Below are 14,414 nucleotides of genomic sequence, written 5' to 3'. Positions count from 1 at the left end.
TTTTTTAGAATTCTATCCCCCGTTTTGTAGCCGCTATAACTTTTGCGCTTATTGCGATCCCCCCCCCCCCAAAAAAAAATATGTAGAAGAATACGTATCGGCCTAAACTGAGAAAAACAAATAGTTTCGTTTTAATACATTTGTATATTGATTAAAGTAAAAAAATAGTGTTTTTTTTCAAAATAGTCGCTCTTTTTTGTTTATAGCGCAAAAAATAAATAATATGTATCACATGTATGAAGGTGGCGTGTGCAACTGCACATAGTATCACATATTTGTGGGTAGCATATACAACCGCACATAATGAAAATGAACATTAAAACATGAACATAGTAACAAGTCATTAGCACAAGATAATGCAATAAAATTGTCAAACAGTATGGATAATAACATACACATACAGACTGGGCAGCACAGAGCAAACTATTAAAGAATAGATGTAAAGTTATACAAGTCAAAAAATGATTGGATATATCTGAATAGAATCCTATTTAGCATAAAGCTACATCCTTGATGCCAGACGCGTTTCGTGTAAAAAAAAAAAACACTCCTCAGGGGCGGATGCAATAGCAGAATAGAATGCAGTCAAAAATGCAGATTCTGGGTACTCACGAACATATACGAACAATGAAATGCGTGGGGGCTGGACCGAAGAGGCTGTCCGTTCGGGAGCAGAGGTGATTAATTGTCCAGTATAGGGCAGGGCGCACAGGCGTCATCGCCTGTGCGCCCTGCCCCATACTGGACAATTAATCACCTCATACTTTTAGTCAACTTTTTGACTGCATACTATTCTGCTATTACAGATACCCTATGCCAGTGTTCCTCAACCCCCGGGCCGCGGACCGGTACCGGTCCGTGGATCAAATGGTACCGGGCCGGAGCTGTGGTGGCTCAACGCGATTGGCACTGCGCTGACAAGCCATTCACCTCTGCAGCTAGAGGTTCGGATCCCGGTCTCGGCTTCATGTGAATTGAGTTTGGTGGTCTCAGCCCGGCTCCCGGTGGGTGTGCTATGCAAGGTAAGCCTGTGCTTAGTACACCCACCCCCCTCCCACAAAAACCACCACACCTACACAGGCACTCTAAATTGGGTTAACACACTCACATTGACCACGCGGTCTCTAAAAAGAGAGGCGAAGGACTAATGGGGCTGGTTGAGCGGGCTAATCCTCTCACTCCCTTATAGGGAGTCCCTCTGCCCCGTTGGGCTTCAAAGCGGAGCAGGTAGGGCGGGCTGTGTGGGAGGACCCCCTCACACACCCGCCATTGCCACCCGGGGCATGGAGAAAGGTGGCAGATTGCCTCTGGGGGAGGCCTGCCTACTCCCAACTCCTGCAGTCCGGCTCCTCTCTCGAGTACACGCACAAAAATACACTTTAAAAAAAAGAAGAAAAAAAAAAAAGAAAAAAAAAAATGGTACCGGGCCGCCCGAGGAACTTTTAATTTCACTGTGCGTCCTCCCGCCTCCCGATTGGCCGAAAGGCAAACCCCTCGCCATTGGCCGAGGAGGAGGTGCCACGGGAGGACTGAGGACTCGCGGCTCGCCGACGTAGTGTGTGTGTCTGTGGTGGGCTGGGCTCAGGGCTGCCGCTGCGTGACTGGCTGTGCTCTGGCCACCAGGCTCCATTCAGAGATTGGACAAACGGAGGTCACATGCGGTGGCAGGGCTGGATTGCTCCAGGAGTCCCGCCTCCGCCCTGCTGTGTGAACCGCCGCCGTCTTCTCTTCCTCCTCTCTGGATTGGATGATTTCGGCTACGTTGTGGCAGCCACTCTGGCACTGGTGCTGCGGCGCCAGCTCTACCCCGGTCCCCGCATGCAATGAAAAGACTTCTCCAAGGATATGGATTTGCGGCTGATTGACCAAGTGAACTGCGGTATGTGAAACGGATGTACATACACAGAGCATCAATGTCTCCCCCACTTAAAGTCCTCAATGTTCCTCCTGTCACCCCAATGTCCCCCCACTTATCTCCAATGTCTCTACTCTCCCCCCCCCCCCCCCACTTATCCACAATGCCTTTCACTTATCCCCAATGTCCCGCCACGTATCCCAAATGTTTCTCCTCTCCTGTATCCCAAATATCCCCCACTTATCTCAAGTAGCCCCTCTCTCCCCAAACATGTCCCAAACATCCCCCCACTTAGCACCATTACCCCCCTCTCCCACTTAGCACCAATGATTCTGCATTATGGTGGGTTTAACTTTTTTATTTATTACTACAATGTAATAATAGAAATAATGCGCTGAGAAAATGCCCGCGAAAAATCGCTTACCCCCCCCGCATGCAATCTCCAAACTCCCCCCAACTGGGCCTTGGCAACATTTTCTTCCACGCAGCCGGTCCCCAAAAGGTTGGGGACCGGGGACTGAGGAGTGTTTTTTTTTTTACACGAAACGCATCGGGAATCAAGGATGTAGCTTTATGCTAAATAGGATTCTATTCAGATATATCCAATCATTTATTGACTTATATAACTTTACATCTATTCTTTAATAGTTTGCTCTGTGCTGCCCAGTCTATGTGTATGTTATTATCCATACGGTTTGACAATTTTACTAATTAGGTGACTTCTGAAGGCAATTGGTTCCACTAGATTTTAGTTAGGGGTAGCAGAGTAAAGGAGGCTTTAAACAAATGCACGCCACATTTGTAAATAAGTGAAAAACATTTATAATTTTCCTTCCACTTTAGGTTGGTCAATCGCATAAAATCCCAATAAAATAAGTTTACATTTTTGGTTGTAACGTGACAAAATATGGATAATTTCAAGGGGTATGAATACTTTTTCAAGGCACTGTATATCTAAGGCACTGCATAAATTATATATAAAAGTACCTGTAATAAACAAACTGAGCCTAGATCAGTGGTCTCAAAGTACCGGCCCGCGGGCCATTTGCGGCCCGCGGACCAGTTATAAATGGCCCGCAGGCAGGGTGGAAGTGAGGGGAGCTAAAAAAAAAAAAAAAAAAATTTTTTTTTTTGAGCTGGCACCATCTGGTGGTGAGCCGTTGGTATTACAAGTTATTACCACCAGATGTGAGCTGGCGCCATCTGGTGGTGGCCGTTGGTATTACAAGTTAAGCATTACAAGTTAAACAGCAATTCTAATGTCATTTTACACTATTTTCACTGCCATATTCTTCCCTCTAATTAGGATAAAAAATATATATAATGTTTGGGGGTTCTAACACCCTAGAGAATAAAATAGCGATCGTTGCAATACTTTCTGTTACGCCGTATTTGCGCAGCGGTCTTACAAGCGCACTTTTTTGGGAAAAAATTACACTTTTTTTAATTAAAAAATAAGACAACAGTAAAGTTATCCCCTTTTTTTTTTATATTATGAAAGATAATGTTAAGCCGAGTAAATTCATACCCAACTTTCACGCTTCAAAATTGCGTCCGCTCGTGGAATGCCGACAAACTTTTTTACCCTTTAAAATCTTCATAGGCGACGTTTAAAAAAATCTACAGGTTGCATGTTTTAAGTTACAGAGGGGCTAGAATTATTGCTCTCACTCTACCAATCGCGGCGATACCTCACATGTGTGGTTTGAACACCGTTTACATATGCGGGCGCTGCTCACGTATGTGTTCGCTTCTGCGCGCAAGCTCGTCAGGACGGGGTGCGTTTTCTGGCTCCTAACTTTTTTAGCTGGCTCTTAGATTCCAAGCAAATTTGTCAAACCCTGACTTACACCAGTGCTGGTGGTAATAATGCGCTCGCTGACACCAGTGCTGGGGGTTAATGTGTTCGCTGACACCAGTACTGTTGTTTTTGAAGTTTGAAAGTTTGCATGCGGCCCCCCATGGCATATGAAAACTTGTCTTGTGGCCCTCAGGTAATTTGAGTTTGAGACCCCTGGCCTAGATGAACTCCCACTTGAGATTCCCCCATGTCAAGCAGAGGTATAAAAGAAAATGAACTGACCCACAACTTGATGTGCAGTAAGACTTGCGTCTGTCATAGTGCTGTGTAGACCACCACCAAAGCTCCAGCTGTCTTAAAGGGGTTGTAACGGTAAATGTTTTTTCACCTTAATGCATTCTATCCATTAAGGTGAAAAAACATCAGATGGTACCGTCCCACCCTGAACCCCCGTTTTACTTACCTCACCCCTCAAAAGTCATGCGCGCGTCCTCATGATCCTCTTCGGTTCCCAGCCTGGCCGTTGATTGGCTAGGCTGGACAGATTGATAGCAGCGCAGCCATTGGCTGGCGCTGCTGTCAATCACATCCGATAATGCAGCGCGCCAGGGGGCAGGGCCGAGTGATACAGTCGGCGGCTATGCCTGCCGCTGTATCATGGGATCGCGCCCGCAAAAGCTTTCCACCATGCGAGCTCGCATGAAGGTGGAAAGCTTTTGCGAAGAGGAGCCGAGACAGCCGCCGAGGGACCCCAGAAGACAGGATTCGGGGGCCACTCTGTGCAAAACGAGCTGCACAATGGAGGTAGGCATAGTATAGTTTGTTATTTAAAAAACAAAAATAATAATTTGCGTTTAGTGTTCCTTTAATGTTTTTTTACCTCGCTCCAGTTCCTGTTTTAAAGTTGCTGTGCTTGGTATAAAACTCTACAGAATCAGCATTTTGAGCTGCATGCCAAAATCCAAACCACACAAATGTATCTTTAGTATTGTATTTCCAGCGCACGTTTAATGCAGCTTTTGATGAGATGCACACAAATCTGAATTAAAGTCCTCAGTATATCAGCATGTTTTGCAAAGCTTAACCTAGTTTTCCTTTGCTCTAGATCGTTCCTGACTTTCACATTCTATGACACAGGAAGCTGGCAATGTGCATGGCTTTTCTGAGATGAAGAAGTGAAAAAAGTCACTAAAACCCAGGACCCTGCATTCACTATACCTAGCCTCTCACAATACAATCATTTTTAGTAAATACCTTTTCTCATCAGCAGTATATAGCAGTCTTGTGACTTCCATCAGTGTCCAGCCAAGCACTGGTTAAAACTGGTAGACGGAGATTTTATTCTACTCTTACTGTCCTATGAGGCTGCATGACCCCCAACCCTCTGTCTGGACAGTGAATGGCCTTGTGCTGATAACATGCAATTATAATATATATTATATATACACACACACAGACATATACACACACACACACACACACACACCCCAAACTGAGCATGTGCAGAGTGACTCCAGAGGTTCTGTCTTATCAGAAGATGGATTGGGGATTATGAAAGAAGGGGAGGATCAGAGAACATAGGATCAAAACAACTTGTTTTTTCCACAAGGTGGAATGATTAACTCCTTGGGTTCCACAGCGAGTATAACAAGCATGCTTTACTGCATATACAGACTGATTTTACTGTTGTTGGTTTAGCACTTTAAAAAAGGAGAAGTATAACCAAAGATTGTTTGGCTGTTCTCCTATGGATCACAGGAGTGCAATTTGTTTTGCACTTCTGTGACCCACTTTCAGCAGAGAGTAGGCTGAAGTCGGCTCTCTGCTGACGTCACAGAAGTCGGTCCAGGCACCACGTCAACGTGACAATAAAGCCCGGATTTGACAGGTGTCTGGACCGACACCCGGCTCAGCGAGCCACTGAGATACTGAGCCGGCCGCCCCTCCACAGCTTAGCGCCCCAGTGAGCGGGGAGGGGGCAGAACAGAGAGCTGTGACTGCATCATGTAAAGAAATGCAGTATCGAACCTATGCTGCATCCACCTAGGCAAGTATTAACCACTTTCCACCCGCCATATAGCAAAATGACGTTGGCAAAGTGGTTTCAATATCCTGACTGAACGTCATATGACGTCCTCAGGATATTGAGCCACTGCGCGCCCCCGGGGGCGTGCATCGCGGTGATCGTTGTTGCAGGGTGTCAGTCTGACACCCCGCAATACCGATCTAGGCAAAGAGTCTCTGACGGAGACTCTTTACCACGTGATCAGCCATGTCCAATCACAGCTGATCACGATGTAAACAGGAAAAGCCGGTAATCGGCTTTTCCGCACTAGAGTAGAGGAGAGCCGATCGGCCGCTCCTCTGACAGGGGGGGGGGTTTGCGTTGATCATCAGCGCAGAACCCCCCCCCCCCCCAAAAAAAAATGCCCACTCTGGATGAATGGATGCCAATCAGTGCCCACAATGGATGCCAGTGCCCACAATGGGCATCACTGATTGGCAGGCATTAGTGTTGCACTGATTGGCATCCATTAGTACAACACATTGCAGTACATTAGTGCCGCCTATCAATGCCACCTCATCGGTGCCCATCTGTGCCGCCTTATTAGTGCCCGTCAGTGCAGTACCATCAGTGCCCATCAGTGAAGGATAAAACTTACTTATATACAATGTTTTGTAACTGAAACAAAAAAATATGTTTTATTTTTCAAAATTTTCGGTCATTTTTTTTAGCAGAAAATAAAAATCCCAGAGGTGATCAAATACTAGGGTTGTCCCGATACCACTTTTTTTTTAGGACCGAGTACAAGTACCGATACTTTTTTTCACGTACTCACCGATACCGATTCTTTTTTTAACGTCATGTGACAGTTTTAAAATGTAAGAATGTCTCTTACATTGGTGGTCAGTGGGCACAGGGTATGGTGCACATCAGGGAACTGGGCACATCAGGGCACAGGGTATGGGGCATTGGGTAGGGCACAGGGTACTAGGCATGGCAGCCAGGGCCAATGGTACTGGGCACACTTTCAGTTTCCTTTAATGCAGAGTAGCGCAGGAAGCGGCTCACATCTGTAATAAGTCCTTACTATCCTCTATCATGTTGCGCTATTCCCGACGGCCCCTCCTCTCCTCTATCTCAGATGATGTCACAAGCATACAATGAGAGGGGAGGGGCCACCGGGAACAGCGCGACATGAGAGAAGACAGTAAGAACTTATTACAGCCGTTACCCGCCCTGCTCTCCGCCCCCCCCCGCCCACTCTCCGTCTCCCTCTCGTCAATAGACAAGTATCGGACAGGGCATCGGCAGCATTTGCGCGAGTACAAGTACTTGCGCAAATGCTCGGTATCGATACTAGTATCGGTATCGGGACAACCCTATCAAATACTATCAAAATAAAGCTCTATTTGTGGGAACAAAATGATAAAAAATTAGTTTGGGTACAGTGTAGCATGACCGCGCAATTATCATTCAAAGTGCAAGAGCACTGAAAGCTGAAAATTGGTCTGGGCAGGAAGGTGTATAAGTGCCCTGTATGGAAGTGGTTAATAATAAAAAATAAAAAATTATTTTAAGGTCTGCTCCACATTGGCAGATGTATCCAATGAGCTGCAAAATTATAGGCTGCCATTGTGTCCTCAGACAATGTTTTTTGCCTGGCTCTCATTTCAAAACAAGGACAGCCATTCAATAAAGCAAAACACTTCACCGGAGGGGTGGCCTCAGATAAAAGTGATGTTCCACATTCATGCAGCAATTAGCAGTTTTATAGACTGTTACAACACTTGAAATAAATTAAGTTCTTATTCACAATACTTTAGCATTATGGTGCTCAGCCTGTGACCAGATTAAAATTAAACACTGCCACATTGTAGACCAGGAAAGTTTAGCTAAACACCAATTCCATTTTGGAGTGGCAATGTCCTTCCACCCGAGAAGCCATTCAGTATTGTTGGTTGCTAGGATGCCGGCAGCTGAACTGTACAACAGCACTGGTTGTTATGGTACAGATGTCAGGCCCAGGGCAAAACATGCCACCGAGGACAAATTGTCCAATACAGCGTTTTAAAAAAATAACTTATCGTGCAGGATTACATGATGCATTTAAATGCGCGAGTGCAAAAAGGAATTAAAAATGGAGGGCTATTTTGCATAAAGTGAAATGTTTACGCTACGATGTTTTGATGTAGCTTTTTATATGGTTATATGCATACTGCATCTTTTAGGTTTGATTTGACGAGGACTATTTTTTGCCGTATCTCATCTCTTAGAACTAACCAAGGTATAGTCTTAGGCCTAGTATCATTTCATGGGAATGTACCAATTGTGCCTTTTTCTTGTGTTTTATGTTTTGTATATGCAGTTGCATCTGCATTCTGTGATGAGTGCTTTTTACTTTCTGTATCCTTTTATACCTTTTAATAAAACTTTTGAATGATAAAAATGGAGGGCTATTTCTACTCTAGTAGCTAAGTCCACCTTTCTGATCACATTTCATGCTACACACATTTAGGCGGTGACACAAAACATAGTTACAGTGTGCAACCCCCCACCTCCGTTCTGCATACTAAAGCTGGATATATACACACACACACACACACATATATATTATTTTCGTTTAGCCTGTCCATTCTATACAGGAGTGGATGTACTCCTGATAGCCAGCTTCTGTCAGACTACCCGTGACAACTGCATCCGATTGGATGCAGGCATTGTGCAGTCAACAATTTACCATCCGGCTCCTTCAATTTTTCAGTTGCAGGATATAAAGGCAGGGCCACCCACATAGCGCTTTTTCTGAAGAACAAGACAAAATTCCCACAGAGAGTATGCACCGTAGAACAGTGCACCACCATCCTGTTCAAATTGCATGCGATTCTTTGCAGTGCAGTTTGCACCCATTCATTTTCTATGGATGGCAAAAAATAAATAAAATATACATGCACATTTGTGTGTGTGTGTGGGGGGGGGGGGGGGTTTCAGTATGGGTGCATGATTACATTTTTATTTATTTTTTGCAAAAGAAGGAATTATCCTTTGGCTCTTCGCTGACCTTATCCACACTTTCCACAAGCTCTCATACTGATAAATCCTTACAAAGCATATAAAGGGTCACTAAAGGAAAACATTTTTTTTGCTGAAATTACTGTTTATTGGGTATAGAGACATAAAAGTTAACCGATTCCTTTTAAAAATGATTAAAAATTGAATTTAATCTATCATATAATGTGCCTCTAGTTTCACTTTCGGTTTTAAAGGTACATACATGAAGTTCCGGGTGAGAGGTGAGTCGGGAAGACTCACAGAACAAAAACAAACAAATCCAGGGCAGTGTTTTGTTTTTAAAATGAATCCGATTGGTTCTGAGGAGTTTTAGACACACAGTAATGACAGCTTAGACCACCGTGAAAATCTCCCAGTACGATGGTTATAAGGAAACAGGCAACCAGAAAGTGTGGAGATCACAGCAGAATTACAGCTACTTCAAAGCAAAAGTTGGTCGGGGGTCCGATCGGCACCCCCCCCCCCCCCGCTACACGCGGCGGTCGGATTCCCTCGGGGAGCGATCCTGGACGACGGCGCGGCTATTCTTTTATAACCGCTCCGTCGCGATCGCTCCCTGGAGCTGAAGAACGGGGAGAGCCGTATGTAAACACGCTTCCCCGTGCTTCACTATGGCGCTGCATCGATCGAGTCATCCCTTTTATAGGGAGACTCGACATCAGTCCTACAGCCACACCCCCCTACAGTTGTAAACACACACTAGGTGAACACTAAATCCTACAGCGCCCCCTGTGGTTAACTCCCAAACTGCAACTGTCATTTTCACAATAAACAATGCAATTTAAATGCATTTGTTGCTGTGAAAATGACAATGGTCCCAAAAATGTGTCAAAATTGTCCGAAGTGTCCGCCATAATGTCGCAGTCACGAAAAAAAAATCGCTGATCGCCGCCATTAGTAGTAAAAAAAAAAAAAATTATTAATAAAAATGCAATAAAACTATCCCCTATTTTGTAAACGCCATAAATTTTGCGCAAACCAATCGATAAACGCTTATTGTGATTTTTTTAACCAAAAATAAGTAGAAGAATACGTATCGGCCTAAACTGAGAAAAAAAAATATATTTTTATATATGTTTTTGGGGGATATTTATTATAGCAATAAGTAAAAAATATTGAATTTTTTTCAAAATTGTTGCTCGATTTTTGTTTATAGCGCAAAAACTAAAAACCGCAGGAGGTGATCAAATACCACCAAAAGAAAGCTCAATTTGTGGGGGGAAAAAAGGACGCCAATTTTGTTTGGGAGCCACGTCGCACGACCGCGCAATTGTCTGTTAAAGCGACGCAGTGCCGAATTGTAAAAACCCCTTGGGTCATGTAGCAGCATATTGGTCCGGTCCTTAAGTGGTTAAACAATGCAGATTACTCCTTGTAACAAAAGGCTTGCACTGTAAACTACATTCTGAAGTAATACAGGAAGTGAACATTAGTCTCAACACTGTTAAAGAGCCAGAGGCCCTAAGGATGATATAATGACTAAACATCTACCAGCTGTATAGATAACAATTCACAGATGATTCAGCAAAACGATAACATGAAATAACACAATGGTATAAAATCGGTCACAGAACACAGAAGCGCTGTCCGCTGCTTGAACAACGATGTGCTTTCAGAAGCCGTGAAGTTGTAACAAAAGCATTACCCCCCCCCTTAATTTGGCCATAGCAACAAGTCTTGGCACTTGTACGCAGTGCGAGCGATAGGATGATAGCAGAAGCAGACCAATCAGCAGGCTGAGCTTCCTGATGCAGTGCACTGTACACCCTGTGGAGAATCTCTGCTTCAGCACCTCCAAGCTGCTTGGAGAGAGAAGGACACAGACGGGGCAGGCGGACAGTCTCAGCTTCACTTTGCATCCCCTATGCTGTCTCCCTGCCAGTCCAGAAAGGAAGCCAGGAGAGCGAGTGAATCGCTGCAGAGATGACACAACGCTTAACAAAGGGGTTAACAAAGGTCGATTTAACCGCAAAGCACGGCCCAATTCCATTATAAACATTACACCTGCCGAGCAGCATTGTAATGTACACACCGAGCAACCGACACAATAAAGTCATTCATCGTAGCGAGTCTGGTTACTGTGGCAATGATAGCCTAAAACATTCTGCAAGAAGGGGCGTGTAATGTGTCACTGCAACGTGCTAGAATTGCAAATTTGCTCTCACAGAAGTGCTTTGCCATCAAGGCTATTAGACTAAAGGGAAGGAAGCCAAAATGTCTCCGCAAAAGCAGATTACGGAAGGAATCTGGAAGAAAAAGCAGAGATTTATCTACCTTGTAACCAATCTACAATGCACTGCAGGCCTCTGCATGAGGTTATTAGTGAAAGGTGCTCCAAATCTCCCAACAATACAGCAAAACCTTTGCGCAGAGGATTACAGCTGCAGAAATAAATTGAAGGCCCAACGTATAGGAGGGTACAAGACACAGAGTGGGAAGAAATGTGTTAATGAAACCTAAGAGACTACATGGACCCAACCTCTCCCAGGTGGAGGGCGTCTGTCACTGTCGCTATTTAGCAATTGCTGGTTGCTAAGAAAGGAGACACCAAAACATACGCTTGGCAGCTCTCCTTCCCTACCAAGCCATCCTTTGGGATAATGACAGTTATATTCCCCCGGGGGACAACAAATCTATTTGTTTCACCACACGAAAACATATTTGGTCAAAAGTAACGCTATGAATGCTGCAGTGAGCTCCTCTGTCAATGGCTATCTGGCCTTCTCCTTCAACTAACATTACCCCAGATTTCACCCCATTTCAAATATTACTTATATCATCTACTACGGCGACCCCAAGCTTTTACAACATCCTCATACATTACAAAAACCCCACACTACAAAGGACCTCATAACCTGAACTGCAGGTAGATGTTCTCATTACTCACTTCACACAATACAAAGGCCATAACATTGCTCAATAAGAGTAGAGTCGTGATCACAGCCAATCCTTCCACATCACCTTACGTATTCCTTCCCTGATACTTACCTTTTCTACACTCCCACAGAACTATCTCCACTGGACAATTGTCAGCATATCTACTCTACCAACACAGCCTTTTGTGTTTACAACAAATTACCTAATATCTACACAACAAACAAGTCAATCCCCACCGTCCCATCCACTGGCCGGTCCAACTCAGCCGTCCCATCCACTGGCCGGTCCAACTCAGCCGTCCCATCCACTGGCCGGTCCTACTCAACCGTCCCATCCACTGGCCGGTCCTACTCAACCGTCCCATCCACTGGCCGGTCCTACTCAACCGTCCCATCCACTGGCCGGTCCTACTCAACCGTCCCATCCACTGGCCGGTCCTACTCAACCGTCCCATCCACTGGCCGGTCCTACTCAACCGTCCCATCCACTGGCCGGTCCTACTCAACCGTCCCATCCACTGGCCGGTCCTACTCAACCGTCCCATCCACTGGCCGGTCCTACTCAACCGTCCCATCCACTGGCCGGTCCTGATCCAGATCCTTCAGCTGCCAGACAAGACATTCTGTTTTCAGACAGCTCACAATCAAGACAGTCTTTTTTTTTTGAGATTTTCCAACCAAAATGTCCTATTTTCTAACCCAGCCATACCATTTTTTCCCCCAAAGCCTTTGCACATTTTCTAGTCACGCCAACCCATTTCCTAACCAAATCACCCCACTAGCCACCAGTTCCAAGCCAGGTCGTCCCTATGGCCCGCCGCCAGGTCACCCCCATTAGCCACATGGTCTAAGCCACCAGTGTTATTTATTCTATGTAGTATTGTAATAGGATGGTATGGTTTAATACAGTATTATTTGGTTACTCATAATTTTATTGTTTTTTTGTGCGTTTCCTTTTAATTATTGTGATTTTGTCTCTATTGAATGTAACTGCAATTTACCTTTGGGATTAATAAAGGATCTTGAATCTGAATTATCGACAGCGCCTAACCAGGTCATCCCCATAACCATATATAAATCCTTTATAATAATAATTGCCCAACAGCTACAAGTCACCCCATTGCCGACAACAGGTCCAAACCAAGTCACCCCATTGCCCAACATCTCCAAGCCAAGTCACCCCATTGCCCGACAGCTACAAGTCACCCCATTGCCCAACAGGTCCATGCCAAGTCACCCCATTGCCCGACAGCTACAAGTCACCCCATTGCCCAACAGGTCCATGCCAAGTCACCCCATTGCCCGACAACAGGTCCATGCCAAGTCACCCCATTATCTAAGAAACCCCAGCCAAGTCACCCCATTATCTGAGAAACCCCAGCCAAGTCACCCCATTATCTGAGAAACCCCAGCCAAGTCACCCCATTATCTGAGAAACCCCAGCCAAGTCACCCCATTATCTGAGAAACCCCAGCCAAGTCACCCCATTATCTGAGAAACCCCAGCCAAGTCACCCCATTATCTGAGAAACCCCAGCCAAGTCACCCCATTATCTGAGAAACCCCAGCCAAGTCACCCCATTATCTGAGAAACCCCAGCCAAGTCACCCCATTATCTGAGAAACCCCAGCCAAGTCACCCCATTATCTGAGAAATCCCAGCCAAGTCACCCTTTTTCTGACATGCCTCAAACATTCTCCTGACAGGGGTTGTCTCCCCAATCCTCTGACAGGGCCCAATCAGTACACCCATCCCCAGTCCAATCCATGAGGGCCCAGCCTCTGACATGACCCTGCCAGGCACCCCTCTTCTACACATGGTCCTTCCCAGACAAGACCCCAGTGGATGTACCCCCCCCCCCCCATATAATGTATAGGACCATCAGACATCCTCTCACTGCTGTCAGCTCATCATCTGCAGATCTCCATCCTCTGACAGCTCACCCCCCATCCTGTAAGGGCCTCTCCCTGTCTCCCCCTCCATCCTATGATAGGCTCTCCCTGTCTCTCCTCAGCACCCCCGGGTCCGGTGTGATGAAAGGCCCGGCTCCTGCAGTGCTCGGCCCCCCACCCTGTGGCACACAATGGCGGTCGGTGTATGAGGGAGGAATGAATGGAGGGTTGGTTGGCTGGCTGTGGATGCCGGTGTGGGAGGAGTAAGGAGAGGGAAGACACACTCACCATCGCTCCTCTTGATCTCCACATAGATCCCGATCTGAATCTTGCCGAAGCTTCCTGCCATGCTCAGCTCCCCTCCAGGTCAGCGCTGCCCCCGGCCTCTCCCGCTCTCTCTCTTCCCCTCTGCGGGATGTTTTTGTTTGAAAATCAAGGCCAGCGGTGACGAGGCGACGCCGGGTAACAGAAGGAGGAGGAGGGGAGGACGGGACGGGGCTGTTGGAGGAGGAGGGGAACGGACGAAAAAGCGCCTCTGCCGGTCACATTCACAAGCCAGGGAGGGGCGGAGACAGGACGCCGCTGAAGTTGGGAGGAGCTGGGTGGAAGCGTGCGCTCTACGTCAACCGGAGCTGTCTGGAGAGGTGACGCATGCGTACAGAGCTGGAGCTAAGGAGAGCGCGTGCATCTACGTCCTTAACGTACACTGAGGCGCGTGCCCGATAGGCATGGATGCCGCTTAGTAACGGTTGCTATGTGGAGTTTGGCGTCCCGACAAAGCCTGATAATGGTCATTGTAGCCGAACCTTCTGTGACTTCCTACACATAGAAGTAGTCCTCCATTCTGCACATATGTTTCCTTATGAGACGTACAGTATATAAATATCAATTGTAACATAAAGGGGTTTATTTACTAATGC

The 14,414-nt window shown here is 46.1% G+C and overlaps 1 protein-coding gene across 4 annotated transcripts in view; it reads right to left on the bottom strand.

The window, feature by feature from the left end:
* Positions 1 to 14,146, bottom strand: part of KIF2A (kinesin family member 2A) — a 113,021-nt gene extending 98,875 nt beyond the window's left edge. Inside the window, exon 1 of one of the 4 annotated variants that reach the window (XM_040339769.1) lies at positions 13,783 to 14,146. In XM_040339769.1, the coding sequence (XP_040195703.1) occupies positions 13,783 to 13,843 (61 nt within the window). In that variant the 5' untranslated portion in view covers positions 13,844 to 14,146. The remainder of the gene's footprint in view (positions 1 to 13,782) is intronic. The other 3 variants (XM_040339779.1, XM_040339786.1, XM_040339793.1) reach the window with 3 other exon arrangements.
* Positions 14,147 to 14,414: the final 268 nt, after the last annotated feature.

Source organism: Rana temporaria, chromosome 1, assembly GCF_905171775.1.
Source record: "Rana temporaria chromosome 1, aRanTem1.1, whole genome shotgun sequence".
Lineage (NCBI taxonomy): Eukaryota > Metazoa > Chordata > Amphibia > Anura > Ranidae > Rana > Rana temporaria.
The sequence above is the reverse complement of the archived record's forward strand: the minus strand, read 5'-3'. Positions and strand labels throughout refer to the sequence as shown.